This window comes from Urocampus carinirostris, chromosome 10, assembly GCF_059441175.1.
Source record: "Urocampus carinirostris isolate Australia breed hairy pipefish chromosome 10, RoL_Ucar_1.0, whole genome shotgun sequence".
NCBI classification, from domain to species: domain Eukaryota; kingdom Metazoa; phylum Chordata; class Actinopteri; order Syngnathiformes; family Syngnathidae; genus Urocampus; species Urocampus carinirostris.
The window spans coordinates 44,169,988-44,190,342 of record NC_142358.1 but is presented as its reverse complement, the minus strand read 5'-3'; the positions used below and the strand labels follow the sequence as shown (position 1 = coordinate 44,190,342).

General features: G+C 45.6%; 2 protein-coding genes across 8 annotated transcripts; both read right to left on the bottom strand.

The window, feature by feature from the left end:
* Window positions 1-929: 929 nt before the first annotated feature.
* On the bottom strand, window positions 930-7,599 carry lipt2 (lipoyl(octanoyl) transferase 2). The gene is made up of 4 exons (XM_088346011.1): window positions 7,472-7,599; window positions 6,186-6,499; window positions 1,844-1,970; window positions 930-1,773 (listed from the first exon to the last, which is right to left on the bottom strand). Exons 2-4 carry the CDS (start codon window positions 6,495-6,497, stop codon window positions 1,538-1,540), a joined length of 675 nt encoding a protein of 224 aa, XP_088202137.1. The 5' UTR covers window positions 6,498-6,499; window positions 7,472-7,599; the 3' UTR covers window positions 930-1,537.
* A 1,404-nt stretch (window positions 7,600-9,003) lies between these two features.
* Window positions 9,004-20,343, bottom strand: LOC148359022 (neuronal tyrosine-phosphorylated phosphoinositide-3-kinase adapter 2-like). 7 transcript variants are annotated; one of them, XM_088345985.1, is made up of 7 exons: window positions 20,200-20,343; window positions 16,178-16,288; window positions 14,156-14,384; window positions 12,973-13,220; window positions 11,883-12,446; window positions 10,763-10,839; window positions 9,004-9,473 (listed from the first exon to the last, which is right to left on the bottom strand). In XM_088345985.1, the coding sequence occupies exons 2-7, from the start codon at window positions 16,218-16,220 to the stop codon at window positions 9,297-9,299; spliced, it is 1,338 nt and encodes a 445-aa protein (XP_088202111.1). In that variant the 5' UTR covers window positions 16,221-16,288; window positions 20,200-20,343; the 3' UTR covers window positions 9,004-9,296. The 7 variants fall into 7 exon arrangements, with proteins under 7 accessions (XP_088202111.1, XP_088202109.1, XP_088202113.1 ...); XM_088345983.1 differs by lacking the exon at window positions 20,200-20,343 and adding an exon at window positions 18,260-18,485; XM_088345987.1 differs by lacking the exon at window positions 20,200-20,343 and adding an exon at window positions 18,260-18,485 and having other exon boundaries at window positions 16,223-16,288.
* Window positions 20,344-20,355: the final 12 nt, after the last annotated feature.

Below are 20,355 nucleotides of genomic sequence, written 5' to 3'. Positions count from 1 at the left end.
CAGAGATCGAGACCGGTGCTTTTCAACCAGTGTGCCGGGGCACACTAGTGTGCCGGGGCACACTAGTGTGCCGTGAGACCTTGTCTTGTGTGCCGCTGGAATTTGCCCAATTTTATCTTTCCAAAAAATCAGGCCATTATTCAGTATTTTTGCGATCTTCAGACAAGGAACTGTAATAGTCATCCATATCAGTAGGTGGCAGTAGATTTTTATATGCTAATTATCTGCTCGAGGTAGCACAGAACATTTAATAACTTATTTTATTTAACAAAGCGGTTTAAGATTGCACCTTAACAAATATAAACATAAAGCACTGCATTCTTTTTTTATTTGAAGTATTATTCTCTCCTTTTTATATACTAATTACCTACTTAAAAAATAGAATCGTACCTTGGTTCAAAAAGGCTTGAAAAACACTGATCTCGACTATTATTGGCCAGAGTTGTGTTATTTCGGCTTACCGATTGCTATTCTGATCATTATGATGCACCGTTGTATTATTTTGGTTCACCGTTGTTCGTTATTAGATTATGATGTGGTTATTTTGGCATACTATCGTTTCTTACTTTGTTTTTGCACATTTGTTATTTTTGTCTCACCGCTAAGACTATTATAGATAGATACTTTATTCATCCCAGCATTTATTGCAAAGTTGTTCATTTTTTGACTATTAGTGCTCACTGTTGTGCAATTTTTACTCATTGTCATTGATTATTTTGAATATGATTGTAGTTGTTTACACTATTGTTTGTGACTTTGACTGTCGTTGCACTTTTGTCTTATTTCGGCGATCCCTGCACAGAATCGTGTTATTCCAATGTCCTTTATGATTTTGACTATTATTGCGCACAGTTGTGTTATTTCTTGACAGTTAATGAAACAAATGAGCGCTTTTTTTTTGCAAAAAAAGAAAAAGTTTGCAACTGGAATGCCCGCATTGACAAAATGCGTTTATTTGGAGTCTGTTTGCCAAAAAAGTTCACAAATCTTTTGGACTTTTCTCCTCCCTAAAACGTGTCCGACTCATTTTCAGCTGGGTCCACATTTGCGTCATTTCCTCAAAGAACGTAAAAAAAAAACGTATCTTCTCCTTAATGTTAACTGACTCTGAGTTATTGACTTTTTCAAGCGATAAACATGACAGTTTCATATGTTATTTATAAGAACGTCTTTAAGGCTCATTTCTCCGTCGCTCTCGTAGGCATCGATATAGATGCATTGCGTCGTAGCGGACGGGCCTTGTGGCAAATGTAGTTTTCGGTCAGAGCAGTTTACTATTCCTAGACGCTGGAGACATGAAGCTCCTGGGGCCACATCAAAAAAGTTGCGGTGGCACAAAAAACGGCCGAACCAGGATAAGCCTGGGTTGTCAGATAGCGACCCGGCATCCCAATGAAGGCGTGGAGAACGAGAGGCAAGACCTCCTGGTTCCTCACGAGGCAGGACGTTGCAGAGCGGGGCGACGCCCTTAGCCTCCGGGTGGCGAGGGACGAACCGCGAGTAGTCCGGGTCGCGATCCGGCACTCTGCCGCGCCGGTCAGATCGCCACCCGCCCTTCGTCGTCCACTAACCGGCATCCGAATTGTCGGGCGAAGGCCCGGAGCAGGTGAGGGGCCACCTCCCGGACGCCGACGCGGCGCCGCAGGACGTTGCTGAGCGAGGTGACGCCTTTGCCCTCCAGGCCGCAAGGGACGATGTGCTCGAACCAGGACAAGTCCGGGTCGCAATTTAGCGCCAGGCCGTGCCACGTCACGTACCGAGAACAGCGCACACCTGCAAAGCGGGCAAAGCGGGTGGGTGCCCGTTGCCCAGCGGTTCTCGCCCGCCCACCCGTCTCACGTACCCATGGCGCAGATCTTGTCGTCGCCCACCCATACGCCCGTGTGGGGCGAGGTGGTCGCCGTGACTCCCAAACTGGCGCAGGCGCCGATGGCCGCCTGCTCCAACTGCGACACGTACCAGCGAATGCTCTGAAAAGACAAACAGAATACCCTCGATCAATGTTCCCTCTCATTTTCCTTACGGCTCTGAGCGTTCACACAAAGTCGGTGAGCAACGCTTGAAACAACAGTGAGCAACCGTAATCCCAAGTGTGGCAAGATAATTAATCAACAAACATGTCCAAAACTTGACATCAAGTTACATTTTGCTGACATTCCGGCAATGCAAAATGATTTTTCTCTTTTGAATGAATTGACTCATGTATTATTGCAAAGGTTGTACAGCCTACAAACGTCGTTTGTTCTTACAGTTCTTTCACAAGATTTCCATTTCTTTTTATTTCCTGATATCTTTTGTCGCATAATATTCACATTTTTGGGGGCTTATTGAGTCGGTTGTAAGATACAGAACTGTACTTAATCACATTTTTTAGTGGAAGTACAATGTTGGCAACAAGATTCACTTGATAGGATTGGAAATTATTATTATACACAAACTTTATCTTTTTTGTGTGTGTTTTTTTTCTACTTTTTTAAAATTCCTTTTTAAAAAAAATCCCATTGTGTTTATTTTTTCCGAGCTGTTACTTTTTCCTACATTTCTTTTACTTCTCTTCCTTTTTTCCCTCAGCTTTTCACTACTTTTTCATTTTGGTATTTTTTTCTTTTTTGTTCTATTCCCCCATTCCTTTAAGTCATTTTGTGCATACTTTTACATCATATTTGGTCATGTTGGGATGAAAGAAGCAAAAACAACCCGAAGAGCCGTTTAGGACCCGAAAGTGAGCCTTTTAGTGAGCTGAGCCGAAGAAGCCGGTTCTCGACAAACTACTAACTTTACTCAACTTCGTTTTACTTCGACTCGACTTCAAAATACCGCATTTAGGACACAACGTCAGGGAAACCCGTGCATTTTGACCTTCATGCATTGTAACTTGGATTTAAGTCGCTTCTTAATGAGTCATTTTGAGCCCTGATTTTTGTGCGCCGGCTAGATTTTCTTGTGCGCTGAGAATGTGCGAGCAGTGCGCAATTGCGCACGCGCGCAGCTTAGAGGGAACATTGCTGTTGACCCTTTGCGCACGCCTGACGACATCGTGACAGACGGCAGTAAACGGTGGACCAGGACAGTAAACGGTAACAAAAGCTATAATATTCAAGTGGAGCTCAAATTTGTTATATAATGACGATATAGGCATTCAATTCAATAGCATTGGCAATGACGAGTCAAACCAATATTGGGCAGCTATTAGATGAAGTGGCCCACCTCGAAAGAAAACACAAAGAGCGCTACTTACAAAGTCCGTACACCGGTTTTATGGCCAAATTCAAGCACTTTCAAGGCCAAATACGGAATGTTTCTTGTACCTTTTAGTGTTGACTTTGCAGACCTCAATAAAGTGGTTATCTTGCTGCTAGCATATTCTTTGTACTATGATGAGCTGTCCCTAGCTCTGATGTTTTTGTGTCAATGGGCTGCTCTAAATTGACCTGAATTCTGCCATTCTGCTTCAACAATGCACGCGCAGCTTTAATACGTCACACTTATTAAAGGGCTCTAGAAGTGTTGGCTTTCAATATGGAAGTCAAAAAAAGAAAGGACTCTATTATCATAAGCAGACAAATTTGGACTCATTTTAATCCCGATTGCTCCGAGTACAATCAATCTTGAAACTGCTATGGTTTTGATTTGTTTCACCTATTTTAATTGATATTTTTGGGGTCTTTTTCAGATGATCTTTCTCTAAAATGCAGGGATGTGATTTGACCAAAGTGAAATTATCTGAAAATTAGCGGGGGGGGGGGGGGGGGGGTGATTGCTAGCTGGGGGGGGGGGGGGGGAAACCAGGTAGGACCAGGGCAGTGCCCTGGTGGGGGGAAAAGTGGGGCGAAGCCCCCCCCCGGAGCTCATGGGTTTTTTTTAATACATAATGGATAACAAAAACATAAAATACCTCATGCAGCAAGCTCTGATAAAAACACAATCATGCATTCGACTAAGATCATCTCTGTAACTGCATACATCAAGACACTCAACATCTTGAAACCTAAAAAGTGCAAACATGCAGCATTCATTTGAGTTTGTGTCAATGATTAACCATGTTATTAATATTAAGTAAATTATGTACCATAATAATATCGTGGCCATTAAGAAAATCAATGGTAGAATATCATACAAGTACTTAATTTAAAAAATATAAATACTGACAATAGTTTTGATTACTATTAGGCTTAATAATATTTTTAAATTTCCTAAATCATATTTTAAATGTAATAATTTATTTCTTTAATAGCAGCGTATCCAAGTATTTGATAAATGAAAGTACAATAAGTATAGGCCCTACAGTAAAGTGTTGGTGTAATGTACACATGAAAATCTATTATTGTAATTGTTAAATATTTATGGCCATTTTTATTACGTTATAATATTTTCGAAAAAAATGGGAAAACTGTCAAATAAATTTGAAAAGTTTACCACCTACCTCAAAATTCACGACTCTATCAGCAACTGGTACAGGTTGTTGGGGTGGATCACGTCTCTTTATTACCGCTTCCGATTGTGATGTCAATAAGGGATGGAGGCCGTAAAGTTTTGGAGTTTTCGTTTGGGCACCGAAACTTCCAGCGATGGAATAATTTGTCGTTCTTGACTGGAGTTCTTTCACGTGTTTTTTGCTCTTTGCGTGACTTTCAAGAGCTTTGAAACCTCTCCCACCATAGTCGATGGTATCATGACACCAAATGCAAAGTGCTTTCCCGGCACGATCGATCTTCCGAATAAAGTCATTGAACAAATTCGTCACAGTCTTCTTTCCAACATTCGTAGATAATTCCTTCTCCAACCAGTCCCATCGAAACTTGTTTTTTACAATCTTATCAATTTCTTTAGCTCGCGGAGCATCTTTGCGTTCGATCACGGACATCTTTCTTTAAAACACCCGGCAAAAACGTGTGAGAAATGAACAATGGCACACTCCTATAACAAGCGCGTTTATTGGTCAACACGAGACTTCAACCAATCGCAAGTACGTTTCATTTCAGTTACGGAAACACTCAAATGGCATGCTGTCGAGACGAAATCGTTTTTTTTTACCAATTAAAACACCGGAAATTTGAAAATTTTATTTTTGGAGATAAAAAAAGCGGAATTCCGCGAATTAGCGGAAAAATCACATCCCTGAAAATGGTTCATAGGTCATTTTTTTGCATCATATCATTCATTTATTTATTTTATTGTTAAGCCTTTTCAGGGTTTTCTGTGTTGTTGTCTGACTTTAAGTCTCAATATTGTGTAAGAAGTTAAAAGTATTTAGAATTTTTCAATTTTCTTTGGAGATCTGCAAATATTTGAATGTATTTTTCATGTGTTTTTCAGGGTTCCCTATAAAACAAATGAAATAACTCTAAATAATTTAGTGCATTCAGTTTTTTTATATTTTAAAAAAATCAGAGTTGTTTGGAAGCCGAAAAGCTGCCTCATCTCTGTCAGCCGAAAGAGCCCGTTTTCTAAATAAAGCTGTCCTCTCGGGTGCGACCAGTACGGGGCGGTGACGCTTCATATGACAACGCTATGACGACGAGGTACCGTTTCTGCATATTTTCATCTCATCTCATCAGCCGTACCGCTTATCCTCATTAGGGTCGCGGGGGGGGCTGGAGCCCATCCCAGCCATCTCCGGGCAGTGGGCAGGGGACACCCTGAATTGGTTGCCAGCCAATTGCAGGGCACACAGGGACAGACAACTCACTCGCTCATTCACACCTATGGACAATTTGGACCGGCCAATTCACCTGAAATGCATGTTTTTGGAATGTGGGAGGAAACCGGAGTGCCCGGAGGAAACCCACGCAAGCACGGGGAGAACATACAAACTCCGCACAGGAAGTCTGGAGCTGGATTTGAACCCACGACAGGTTCCCATGACATGAACTGTGCCGCACAAGCGCTAACCACTGCGCCGCCGTGCTGCGCATATTTTCATGCGCTTTTTAAAACATTATTCATTTATTTCGTGGTCTATGGAGTCAGACTGCCAGGAGACACGGCCACGGCAACAATTTTAAGTTTTTTTGAGCACTTCGCCCAACATTCGAGCATTTTCCTGACTGTGATAAGGCAACATTAAAATTAAAGCATTTCCCAGGATTTCAAGCACCCGTACAGACCCTGCAGAAATCAGAAAGGGGGCGCATGCTTTCTCACGGCACGGTAGAAATAACATTTGAGTTGGCGGCGGACGCAACCTTTTTGAAGGCGGCCAGGTGCAGGACGGGGTAGCAGACGAGTTGGCCGGGCCCGTGGAAGGTGATGAGCCCCCCTCGGTCGCTGCTGTGGACTTGGGCCCCCAGGAGCCTCAAGCGCTCCAGCAGGGCCGCTTCCGGAGGGCGAGCCTTCTGCCGCAGACCCAACGTGTAGACGGGCGAGTGCTGGCAAAGAATCAGGAAGTGGAGCCCGCCGCCGCCCTCCTGGCAGCGTCTCACGTGGGCCTCCTGCACCCGTAAGGCTTCCTGGTAGGGAAGCAGGCCCAAGCGGACCACCGCCACCACCGGACGCATCCCTGAGCCAGCCAAGAGAAAAAAAAAAAACAAATTGGCCGTGGACGTCGTTCCCAGACTCGACAGGATTTAAAAATTTGACTCTGTTACCCCACCTGATAACCGACACCCCAAAAACAACCCCAACAAAACTGAGTCGAAAAAAATTATAAAAATAAACAACAGTGAAAACGACCAGACATATTCCCAAAAAACGACTAATAAAAAGGCCAAAAACACATCCAAATACAACCCGAAGAAAACAACTCAAAAGAATAACCAAAAACACATCCTGGAACAACCAATAAAAGGCTACAACAGGCCGAAAAACACACCAAAAACACGTCTAAATCATGACAATTTAATAAAACACATCTCATCAAAAAGGCAAAAAAAACAGACCAAAATTCCACCTATTACAACAACCAACAAAAGGCCAAAAACAACCAAAACATGTCCAAAATATAACAATTCAAAACAGCGAAAAACACCTCCCCAAAACACCAATGAAAGGTCAAAAACCCAGAAAACATACCGACACATGTACCATGAAAAATGTCAACAGCCCAGAAAAAGAACAAAAACAAATGGACCATAAATTACAATCAAAAAATGAAGTATCTGGTAAATGTAACCGATTGGCGTTTTCCCCAAACAATGATCGCGGCTCGTTTTTTGTAACGTCCCCCTCGCGATAATCGAGGGTCGACTGTACTCGCAAAGGGCCACTTGTTCAAATTTGACTTTCGTTGCGACGCTAGAAACGCTGACGAATTCGGGAGACATTTTGTTTTCAGAATGAACTTTTGCGATGGCTGTACTTGCCCAAGACACACCACAGGAAAATGACAATTCCTGTGCTTAAGGGGAGGTGACAACGGTCTCAAAGACGACACCGTCGCTATATTAAAACAAGGAAAGCCACAAAAAAGAAGTAAAGCGAGCAAGCAGATGGACCAGATTTCAAAAAAGGACTTTCATTGGCCTGCTTTTACCTTTTCAACTCCTCAAATTGGACATTTAATAGCCGGACATGCTACTTCCTTCTTTTCTGTCGCTGTTCTTCTTCGTTTTTATAAACAGCGTTTGGTTGCATATCGCCATCTAGCGGTACAACTTGATTTCTCCCACCAGGCGTTCCTCTTTCTCATTTTCACCTTGCAAAAAAGAGAAACATGTGAGGTATAAAATATACACATAATAATTAACTCATCTTTATCTTAAAACACAGTTTTTCAAACATAGTTTTAGAGGTAAAAGCTTTCTATATTTTTTATACTGTATACTTTGCCAACTGGAGTGTAACGCAAATTTTGTTGAAGCAACACAATGATGATAAAAGTGATTCTGAGATATTTTTAATACAAAATAATACAATAAGAAAGAACATATAATAAAAAAATAATACATCCCGATAGTGTTTCATCCTTCATCTCTTCAAAGTCTTAATGACGTGTTCTACCCATGGAGTGCCATGTCCTATCTCATCGCATACAATGTTTCCCATGACAATAAAGTCAATTCAATTATAAATATCACTCGCCAATGAATGATAGTATATAAAAGTTCATCCTATGGAACTATGGAAGCCCAAAAGGGCCATCATTCAATCATGCTATAAAATAAACGTGTTTTTGCCAGGAAACAAGGGGATGATAGTATGTGAAAAGTTTTGACATTCTTTCCTGCCGCCCGAATCCGAGTCATTTCTGTCAATCACTTTTTCACAGTCAATTTGTGTCACCTATGCTAGCAAACGAGGGACGACGGAATTCCCGAAATTGTTTCATTTGTTTCTGCGATTTCACGGGGCTGATTGACCCGTGGCGTTCCGCAGGGCTCGGTACTCGGTACTCCTCTTTTCAGTATTTCTCTGCTTCCGCTAGGTGATACCATTTGCAAGTACAGTATTCGGTTTCCATTGATGTGCAGAGGACACTCAACTGTACCTGACAAAAGAGGAAATTGTTGACACTTGAAATGTTTTCACTCGATAAAATATTGGGTGATATATAACCCGAATTGGGTGAAGTGTGCACTGATCCGTGATTTAGATTCATTGGACCCAATCTGCTGGGTTCATGCGAAAAATGAAACAAGCCCCAAATTGCCAAACTTATCTTAGGAACTAAAAAAACAACTGTCAATTTGTCTGAAAAAAAAACCCAACAACTTAAAAATAGGGAGACATTTTGTAGAAAGTGTTAAGGTCCAGTACGCTACAGTCTTCCAAAGAGCGTTAGCAGACAATTGACTGGCCGAATTCTAATTACCCAAACCTAAAGCTCATTGAGAATCCTGCACGTAGAGACTGTGCCCGCAGCAGAAGATGTCGAATTGTTGCTTTACCCGTCGAGAGTTTTTTCAACCGTTTTGTTGTTTCCTCTCATTGTCCCTTGTGCGGAGCGCCTTTCGTCTGTTCTTTGCTCGCAAACAAGGGCTGATATTTTTCCAGAAACTGTTTTTTTATTTCTGCGATGTTATGCAGACGATTGGCGAGTTGTTTCAAAATAAAACACTTCAAAAGTGGGCAAGGGATGACTTTTATTCTGTGCAAAGACTTTCACAGTCACGGTTTTGAAGACGAGACGACTCACATGGATCTTTATGACGGACGGGACGGAAAGTGCAAACAAAGGTTTAGCGACAGGACGGCGGAGGAAGGCGGGGCATCGTGACCAACGCCAAAGCCTCATCGGACGCGCTTTGCCGGGTCGGGCCAAAGTGCTAAACGGCCCTTTCGGAAGGCTTCTGGCTTCCACTCCCGTTGACGGCCCCTTAAGTGCAGGTCGGTCGTGGCGCCGGAAGGGGCGGAGCTCCTCAGATGGGCGTGTCCCACAAGACAGCAGGGGGCGTGGCCCAGTACGGCGGCGGTCGTCCCATCCTGCGCTGACCCGTCTCGTCGCGGGCGGGCCTTCGACTTTGGATCTCGCGGCACAGGACTCGTTTCTTCTGGATGGTCTCGCGCATGGTGGCGTCCCCGTAGGGCCACGCCGTCTGAAGAGGCGGGGCAAAGGACACAGAGCGGCCAATCAGAACACTTTCTATAATGATCGGAGATTTTGGCGGGCCTGATGCTATACGAGCCCCATGATGTAATAAGTCCCGTTCAAAACACCCGAAGGTTCCTGAAATGTTTTGTTTTCTGGTTTTGAACTGCTTTCCGAGAAGAAAGAAGGCAGAAGGAGCTTGACAAATTGGTATCGGCGTTAAAAGATTTGGAGTGCGGCCCAAACTGGGCCTGGGAATCCTGGGACCGCTTGCTACATTGTCTCCCTTTTCCAACACAGCCGCTGTTTATTTGCAAACTCTGTACGACGGTTTTGTCACTTGTTGTGCATGTTTGAGTAAAACTGGCCATCTTTTTTAGACCCTTCTTCTTCGGAGTTTATTTTGAAACGCTAACGCGTGCTGCCGGAAGTGGACTTGCAAAACAACAAAAGGGACCGCGATTGCTTTTGTACAGGTGGCGGCGGGATTGCGCTGCTTATTTGGTCAAGGGAGTCCTTGGGACTCCGTGATTGCTACCCGCAGTCTTCTGCCCTGGAAGGGGATTCTTTTTCCTTCTGCTGCGATGCTCCAAAAGGCCAGACCGATTCGATATTCAATAGAAACATTCAAACGTTTGGCGTTTACAAATCTATTTGTCTGTCACGATTACTGATGGGACTCAGCCGTGCCGCTCATTTGGCGCCACCCGCAGCGGCTTCGAATTGGCTCCCCGTCACGATTTGAAGTCAGTCCTGTCAATCCCCAGTTTTCAATCCGTCTGTGAATCTCCGTGTATACAAGGCAAGCCTTTTTCGACCCTGACCCCTGCTTGTCCCGTTTTTGCTCCCGTATGTCTCCGGCTACAACCCGTTTTGATCCCGATCGCGTCTGCTCCCCCGTTCCGGCTTACGACTCGTTTCCGACCCCGACCGCGTCTTGCTTTCCCAGTCCCGGCTAGCAACCGGTTTTCCGTCCCTGACACCGCCATCCCTCGCTACGAAAGATCCACATCCGCGTTCATATCACAATCCGAGTACGAGAGCGATTTTCTTCCCGCGCCCAGCGAACACCGAATTGTGGGCGCAGCCCTTCCTCTCTCTTTTAATAAAACTTGTGGTAAACGTCACACAAGTGGGTCCTGTTTCCGTCCTGATCCTGTTCTGGGTCCTGACATTTGTCAATTGATTATCCATCGAACTGATTTGTTGACCTAGAACAACGCTGCATCATCAGCTGTGATGAAGGACGGCTCCATTGAAAACCGGCAGGACCGAGAGACTGGGGCGGTCTCTTACCTGCTGAAGGGGGAGGCGGTCTTCCGGCCCCCCCGACGCGGATGCCGAGCGACCCGGTTGACGCGGACTTTGCGATTCTGGACCGACACAGAAGCAAAAAGCATCAGGCGGGGATTCAAACACAGCGCAGATCATGCAAAACAGGGTCTGTACACCTTTTTCAAGGCCTAATTGAGGCACTTTTCAAGCACTTCTAAGTACAAGTTTTCCATTTTTCCAGTACCTCCAAAGGAAGAAATCCAGTGCTGATCAGAAGAACCGGCCTTTTTGATTGACTTTGATGAATCTTGCTGCTAGCACATACTTTGGGTTATTTTAAGCTGTTCCTATCCATAATCTTTAGTCATTTTGTGTTAACGGGCTGCTGTAAACTGACATGAATTCTGCCATTCTGCTTGAACATTGACGCGCAGCCTGGCCAGGTCACACTTGTTTACAAAGAGGGAAAGGGAAATAGAGGTGTTGACTAATAACAGAGTTCAATACGCAAGACAAAAAAGAATGTATAGAGAGCAGAAAAAGGAGCCATATTTGGACAAATTTGATATGGATTGCTCCAAGCAGAGTGCATACAACCTTTTAATCGACTGCTGATCTTCAGGCTTTGCTTTTACTTATTTTAATTTCTATTTTTCGTGTGTTTTTCAGAGGATTTGTGTCTAAAATACATTTGTAACTGGTTGTTTTTTGCAATTCATAGTTTATTTAGAGCACTGAAGAGTTGATATTTTTATTTGATCTATTTTCGTTTTATCGTTTTGCATTTTCAAAGAACATGAAATTCTTAATTACAAAATGACTTGGTACATAACGTTTTATTGATAATATATCATTAAAAAAACAAAAAAGAGTCGGTTTTCTAAATAGAGCTGCCCTCTTGGGTGCGACAAGTAGGAGGCGGTGGCGCTTCAACATGACAGACCACCAGAGCAGGCATGTTGGCGTCATTTTCAGGCACTTTTTTATGGTTCTTGATGCAAGAAGTGGTTTATGGAGTCATACTGTCGAGAAACACGGCAACAATTTCAAGCATTTTCGAGCACCTTTTCCTGAGGTTAAAATCCAAGCATCTTCAAGGATTGAAAGCACCCGTACAGACCCCGGATTGGTCCGAGTTTACCTTGCGCGACGCGTTTGCTTTTTCCCTCGGCGGCCGTTTGCGCCAAGATGGCGGCGGCGGCTTGGTAGGGGGGCGGCCTGGAGGGCGTGCGGGACCGGGCCGCGCTGACCGGGGAAGGGCAAGCCGATTGGCTGCGGGGGCGCCCGCCCACTTCGCGGACGGGGGGGTCGCAGGCCAAAGGGGGCGCCGAGGAGCGCCCCGACGCGGCGGGCGGCGGCCAATCCTCGCGGTGCTCCGTCCTCTGCACCGCCTTCTTGGCGGTGGGCGTGGCCTCGTCCGACGGGGGGGAGCGCGGCGGGGGGAAGGGCGGGAAAACCAGCAGGGGGGGACGGTGCGTCAACAAATTGGGAAAAGGTTGCGGGATGCGGGGCGACTCCGGGTACTTCATCTCCTCGTAGACGGACTCGTCGGCGCGCTCCGGCTCCCCCGCCGCCACGTTGGCCGCCATCTCGATGTAGACGGATTCCGATTGGTCGAAGGACGAGCTGAGCTGCGTGTTGGGGTTGCGTTTTGGTTTGGGGGGCGGGGTTCGCTTACAGTCCTCGCCGCCCACCGACGAATGACCTGCGATCAGGGAGAGTAGCATAAGTATTGCCCCCCAAGAACCTTTTCACATAATGCCATATTTTGGCCTCGTGACTTTTCCAAAAAATCTTTAACATGGGAGACAAAATTGTGAAGCGGGCCAAATTATTTCAACATCGTATATTATATTTACTTGGACACAAATTGATAAGTAGGCATTGCAAAAACATTGTCCCCCTTTGAGTAAATAAAGCTCCTTTTGCTATGATCACCGCCACACACGTTTTTGGGTACGTCTCTACAAGTTTTACAAAGAAGTTGAAGTTGAAAAAAAGTAACCCCTGAGCATGACGCTGCCACCACCATGTTGGCCAGTTAGGATGTGATGTAGAATGACTAACCGTTATTCTTTTGCATTTAGCCCAAAAAGTTCAATCGGGTGTCATCTGACCAGAGCACCCTGTTTCACATGTATTTTTGTCTCCCATGTGGCTCTTGCAAACGCCAAACGGACCCTATTATGCATCACAGAGTTGGGGCCGAGCCTTTTCGGCGCGAAGCTTACCATCGTCTTGCGTGTGGAGGGCCTCGGAGCTGCTGCTAAGTTTGGTGTTGGGGTCCCTCTTCGGTTTGGGGGGCGGCGGCCTGCGCTCGTCGCCACCCACCCAGTCCAGGGACTGGGAACGGACACCCAGGGGGGCGTGGCCCGGAGGGGCTTGACCCGGAGCGGGCGGGCCTCCGGAAGCCAAACCCATCCGCAGATGTTTGCCACAGGACGCGGCGTCGATGGCGCCGGACGCCTCCTCGTCGGTCCTGCGAAAACGGGGCCAACATTTTTAGCAAAATGCCGGATTAAAGAAATTGCACGAGCACGACAGATGGGAGAACAGTGTCCAGATATTCTCTCAATGGCTGCAGAAACACCCCAGGTTTTTCCCGTTAGGAAATTTCTCTCCCGTTTGCCCGATTCCATTCTATCTATGGACTCAAGTGCCACACCCTACCCCCACAAGACAATTATTTGTTCTAATTGATTGCGTTACTCTTGTTGATTGAATTGCTGGAGCCGACTGACGAAGTTTTGAAATCTAATTTAAAAAAAATCTGGGGCTGTGTTCTCGTAAAGGAGGGGAACATGGGGAGGGTTCCCCCTCACTCCCTTCTCCACTCACTTGGGTGGATTCGAGTCATGCTATAAAAGGATGGAGGCAACCAGCCCTGAGTCTCTTTTTCTGCCAAATGAGGAACGAACGTTGTCTCTCAGCCCTTTTCCCCACACGACTTCTCCTTTGTTAAAAAGAAATGTGATTTCTCTTGTACACAATGATATTAATTCTTTCGTTTGAGTCAACTTTCGTTGTCATTTAAACAAAACGTAGTTTGTTAGAATCCTTATTTACTTGTGTGTCTAGATCATTTTTGTTCTGGACCGACCTATCATTATCCAGATAAATGAACTGAAAAATCGATCATTCAAAAGTAAAAAAACACAACATGCTTGGAGTATTGCTTCCTTCATGATAAATACTAGACACAAAATCAGGTTATTTTGAATTAATTCGGATGGGAAATCGTGAGCACCACCCGCTGGCCGAATCGGTAATCACCGAAAGACATTCGGAGGCGAACAAATAACAAAGGGGAAAGCAACTTACTTTACAAAAGCAAACAAAAAATGATCTCTGGCTGATGAGGAGGACATCAAAAGGGCAGGAGTTATCATGGCTGCCGGGACACCTCCGACTCACCTTTTGATGGCCTCCCCTTGCCGCTTGTGCTTGTGTTTTTTCTCCCGCAAGTAAGTTCGGTCGGCGTCCTTGCGGAGACGGTCGCTCTCTCGGGAAATATCGGCGGCGTTCTGGATGACCAGACGGTCGTACGTTTGAAGGCCGCCGTCCTCCACGTAGTGCAGGAAGCCGCGAAGAGTCGCCGCCTTCTCTTTGGACGCCGTCATGGTGACCGGAGATCCTCGGCGAGCTGAAAAACCAAAAAGGTACTTGAAATGGTTTGGAACGAACACTGTCCTGGTATGTCTCAAAATTGCATTTTTTGCTTAGAACTAAAATGGTCAACAGATTGGTCAATGGCATCGATGGGGAGTGGCTTCAAACCACAGTCGGTCTGAGACATGGCCGCATTTTTTCTCCAACTTTATTCAACATCTGCCCGGAGAGTTTGCAAAAGTTGAACTTGAGCTCCGACCGAAACCCTGACCCTAGCTCCAACACTAGGCCCCTGACCCCTAAATTTGTACTGGTTCGACTACCTAGACATGTTCTCTCCCTGGAGAGGATCATGACCAAAGCCCTCGACCAACAAGAAGGTACAGTCAGCATCAGGGACCCAACGTGAAAAACCTGTTTTGCTCATGATATAACCGGATTTGTCATGATTACTGATGCAAGGCACCTGAGTCTGCTCCTTTGGCACCAACTGCCTCGGACGCTGATTGGCTGCTGGTCTCTTTTTAAAACCCCATCTTACTGTCATCCGTTGTCAGTCCGTCTGCAAACCTCAGCTACGCTAGGCAAGCCTTCCGACCCCGACTCTCTCCTGTTCTGATTCCTGTTTGATCCCCGGCTTCGACCCCTTTTTCTCAACTTTGACTATGTTTTTGCTCCTCCGTCCTGGCCACTGATCTGTTTTTCCCCACTCTCGACACTGCCTTCGCTCGCCACGGAAATCCCTCTTCCGCATCTGAGTACCAGCTCCCCACGATTAACGATCTACGGATCGTGTACACTATCCTTTCCCTTCTTTCTAATAAAACTAAGAGAAACGCACACAAGTGGGTCCTGTCTTTGTTCTGGTCTTGACAGGATTGGCAGGAGAAGAACAGGAAGTCAGAGATCCGCTCAATTGCTTGGACCAACAACATAGCAGTGAAATCATAGATCTGACTCTTGCAAGCGCTGGTGAATTCCATCTGCCTCCAGGCTTGCGAGACACGGACTCGCACAGCAAAACTGGAAAAGAAAATCCAGGCCGTGGAGATGCCATGCTACAGGAAACCTCTAGGCATCAGCTACTTAGCCTACGGGACAAACCAAACCATCAGAGGGTATATTGGACCCTACCAAGAACGCAGTGGTATGATCACGTCACAAGATCATCAGGACTGGCGAAGAGCATTCATTAGGGTGCAGAAGAAGAACTGGGCCCACAGCCTTAAGGAATGGATTGGTGCCAACTTTGCCACCACCCAAAGATAGGCCAGGAACCGTCTGCAGTGGGGAAAGCTGTCCAGAGTTGTGTCCACAGTTCTGCCCCGATGACCCAGGCGGTGAAGGGGTCTGTCAACAATCAATAAAGCACTTTTTTTAACAATTTGGTCAAAAAACTCTATTTTCTGAGGAGCCACCTGGGCAAGTGTCTGGTTGTGGTTGGTCGAGTCCACTGTTTAAAAATATCTTTCTTTCATTTTCCACACAAAACAAAGAAAAACATCACTAAAAGTAATAAGTAACCCAGAGTGGATGCTGCTCTATCTGAGTTCTTTTGGACCCAAAAGCATAAAACATTCCAGAAATGATTTGAAGACGACAACTAAGTGATGATAGCCCTCCACCGACAAAGGGGAGAAGAATAAAAACAACAAATAGTACACTGAAGGACACTGAGGGAAACTGTGGGAGTCAGATCCATCGACATTTCGTTCTGTATACACGTGTACTAGAATGACAATAAAGTAGATCTGAATCTGAATCTGAATCTGAATTTTGATAGAAGATTTGCGGATGTGCAAAGATGAAACATGAAATGCTTTGCACCTTCATGAGGATGAGGATGAAGAGTAGAAGAAGTCCAAACCATACCAAGGGGCAGCAGCGGGCGTCCTTGAGGACCTTCTCACCAACCGATATCTTGATGGTGCTCAGCAACTACAGAATCGAGAAGACAAAAAAGAAACTTGGCTCCTATTGCTGAGAGGCACTGTCGGGACAATGGAAGCCGATTACTTTTCCCGGTAACGAGTTATTTATAACATTTTGTAACTCTACTGTTACCATTTGGCGTGTTACTACGTCACTCTGCTCCTTTAATAGATGAAGATCACTAATTATGGTGTCTTAAGATTGCTCCGCCTACTTTCTCACATACTTCCCTCGATTTGGGACGTGCAAACCTTGAAGGGTGTTTATATTTAGCCTTAGAGTACTAAGTACAAAAGCACTAAATACAGTCACGTCTCAAGTGCGGAGTCCGTGAACACTGAATTTCTCCTCAAAGGGATATTCCCCCTACTATGCTTGCTCGCATCGAAGCCAAATTTACAACTATAAAATAAAATGCTCAAATCGGGGAGTCATATTTGGTTGCGTGTCACCAGGAGCGAACGGTAGGCCGGAAGTGTCAAGGTTGCCATGGCGTCCAATTGGCCACCGCCGGGTGGCGCCAGCTCCTGTCACCGTTGCCAGGGTGCCCAATTGGCCCCGGCCGTGGACAACAGCCGAAACGCGTTGACAGATTGCTCCCTGTGACGACTTCAACGCTGTCCTGAGAGTCGCCTTTTGTCGGAGCGTCTGCAAAACTCCTGCTAAACTCTTTTTTGACACGTCAAGCCCTGTGAATCTCCGTTTTTCCTGTGTTTTTGCTCTTGTTTTGCCAAGCCGTGTGAATCTCTGTTTTTTTTCTGTGTTTTTGCTCTGTTTTTGCTTTCCCCACCATCTGTTTGATTTTGACCACTTCCGCGTTCCGAACAATCTACTCCCCGCGACCAACGAGCTCCGGATCGAGTGTGCGCTTCTTTCTCTTCTCCCCAATAAACTGTGAGTAACGTTACGCGAGTGGGTTCTGCTTCCTGTCCTGGTCCTGCCAGGAACAGGGAACCGACAGGAACCCCACGAGGCAAACGAGAGCACATAATTGACGGTGTTCTGAATTTTGGGGGTAAAATTATTGTTGCAATTCAGCATGCTTGGAGAAGAAAAAAATGGCCTTAGTACCTGAAAACGGAGAAGGAAATCTCGAAATCAAAATAGATATGGAGTGTCTTAAGATTGCAACGGCCCAAAAATAAAACAAAGTTCACTGCTTCTCTGACTTCTATTTCTTTGATGATGTGGATATTTTTCAAGAAGTTCTAGGGGGTGGGCTTCTAGACGAGCATACGCGGTCATTTCTAACTCGTGCTACTTTTTGGTGTCAGTAATCTGGGACGTATCTCATTTACTTTTTAAACGAAGAACGAGGCAGCGCACTTCTTACTCTGATTACACAGAGGATTTAGGCTTATTATCGTTTTTCTCGTTGTTATTGATTGACGTTAAAAAAAGACTGACCAAAAAACGATGAAAATATGATAAATGAACGGTTGGCAGTCGCTCAGGAGGTCGGGCGCTCGAGGTCGCGGGTTGGATTCCCGACCGTTAAATGCGGAAGTGTCCCTGGACGAGAAGCCCCGGATAAGCGTGGCTGACGCAGCGATCGGTGTGAAGCGCATTGTAAAGCGTTTCAGAGCTCATCAAGGAGCATCAAAGAGAATAGGGAGGGAACGAGAAAGACGCAGACGTAAACAAAGGAAACCGAAAGGAGAGACAGAACGACGCCTGCGTCAGCGCTCCGAAGGCTTCCGAAGGCTTCCGAACGTCCACGAAGGACAACGGGAGTCGGCCGGCCATCACCTAGCAACAGCGGCATCTCTCCGAGGAGCGCCATGACGTCACGGCGCCACGGCAATTCGGAATGGCGTCTTTTGGACACTTTGACGCCTTTCGGTCGTATCGCGGTTCCTTTCCCTTATTTTCAGACGGCGGAGCTGGGTGAAGGCCGCGCGGCCCACCTCAGGTGTGTCACCTGGCCTTCAGAGGTCCTCCGAGAGGAGACGCGTCAGGTGACTTTTTGGCTCCTACCTGTATTTTGCGGTCTTCGGTCCTCGTTCGTCCTGAGCTTCGGCCGCCATGGAGCTCGTCACCTTCCCGCCTTCGTCTCGCGCGAACCTGCGCGCTCACCATGGCAACCGAGCGTTACGGCGTCGCGGCATCACGGGGGTGGGCGGGGCCGTGACGTCATCGCCCACCCGCGATGGGATTGGCCGCAACGTTTCGGGGCATCTTCACCTTCGCATTTTCCAACAAGCTTCGAGAAGAAATGGGACTTTTTAGGGAACGCACTATTGGTTTTTTTCGCTTATGCCGTACCTGTCCCGGTATTTCCAACTTATTTTTGAACAGTGCAAAATTGTGTAGACCAAGATCGCGTGGTGGAAAGGAGCTGGACAAAGAGATTGAAGATTTCTCGCGTTTTTCCATGAAAATGAACAACATTGGGACTTTCAGTGTTGAACGATGAGCAAAATTGAGACTTTTGAGGTCGTTTGAACACAAATATGAACACATTTGGGAGTTTCAATGACGTTTTTGGACGAAAATGAGCAAATGTGGGACGCTTGGTGTCGTTTTTACCAGAAATGGACAAAAAATGGAATTTTCTGTATCGTTTTGCACGAAAATGAGTTGACGTGAAACTAGTAGTGTCATTTTTGGACGAAACTGAGAAAATATCAACACGTTATGTTGGGTATTTCTGTATTGTATTTATTTTATTTTATTATTATTTTATTTTCAACACAAGGATACTGCTAGAAGTGTGAATTTTGGTTCCTGTAACCATCAAGGGAGAATGTGTAGAATTTGTCCAGACCTACAAATACCTGGGTGTGCAGCTGGACAACAAACCGGACTGGACTGGCAACACAGAAGCTCTATGTAGGAAAGGGCAAAGCCGACTTGACTTCCTCAGAAGGCCGGCCTCCTTCAACATCTGCAAAAAGCTCCTGAAAATATTCTACGAGACAGTAGTGGCAAGCGCCCTCTTCTATGCGGCAGCGTGTCGGGGAGGCAGCGTCAAGAAGAAGGATGCCTCTCGTCTCAATAAACTGGCTAGGAAAGCGAGCTCCGTTGTGGGCAAAGAGCCGGACGGCCTAACAACAGTAGCTGAGAGACGAGCACTGAAAAAGCTGAGGTCGATCGTGGACAATCCATCGCATCCACTACACAGCATTATCTCCAGACAGAAGAGCAGTTTCAGCGACAGACTGCTGTCACTGTCTTGTACTACGGACAGACTGAAGAGATCTTTTCTTCCTCGTGCCATGAGGCTCTTTAACTCCACCCGGCAGAGTCAAGGCCCACATTAAACCACACCACCTACATTGGATATTACCGAATCTTACTGCAATATGTATTCTGTGAAGCACGATTTAGTTACTCTATATAACACGCTACAGTGGGCATTTGCACGTCACACTGGGTATTTGTATATTGTATTCTTTTGGCTTTATTATTGTACTGTTCTCAGCGATGGGATGCTGCTGGAAATGTGAATTTCCCTTAGGGGATGAATCAAGTATCTATCTATCTATCTATCTATCTATCTATCTATCTATCTATCTATCTATCTATCTATCTATCTATCTATCTATCTATCTATCTATCTATCTATCTATCTATCTATCTATCTATCTATCTATCTATCTATCTATCTATCTATCTATCTATCTATCTATCTATCTATCTATCTATCTATCTATCTATCTATCTATCTATCTATCTATCTATCTATCTATCTATCTATCTATCTATCTATCCATCCATCCATCCATCCATCCATCCATCCATCCATCCATCCATCCATCCATCCATCCATCCATCCATCCATCCATCCATCCATCCATCCATCCATCCATCCATCCATCCATCCATCTATCTATCTATCTATCTATCTATCTATCTATCTAGACATCTATCTATCTATCTATCTATCTACGTAATCTAGCTACCTACCTACTTACCTAGCGCTCCGATGACTGGCTTCTTTCAACCCGAATTGCGAGGTAGCGGGCGACCTGGCCGACGGCTCCCGGGGGTGGGGGCTTCCTGCACCTCTGACCGGCCATTTCCTTGCTTGCGTGCAAGATAACGAATCTCACGTCACTTGGAAAGATGAA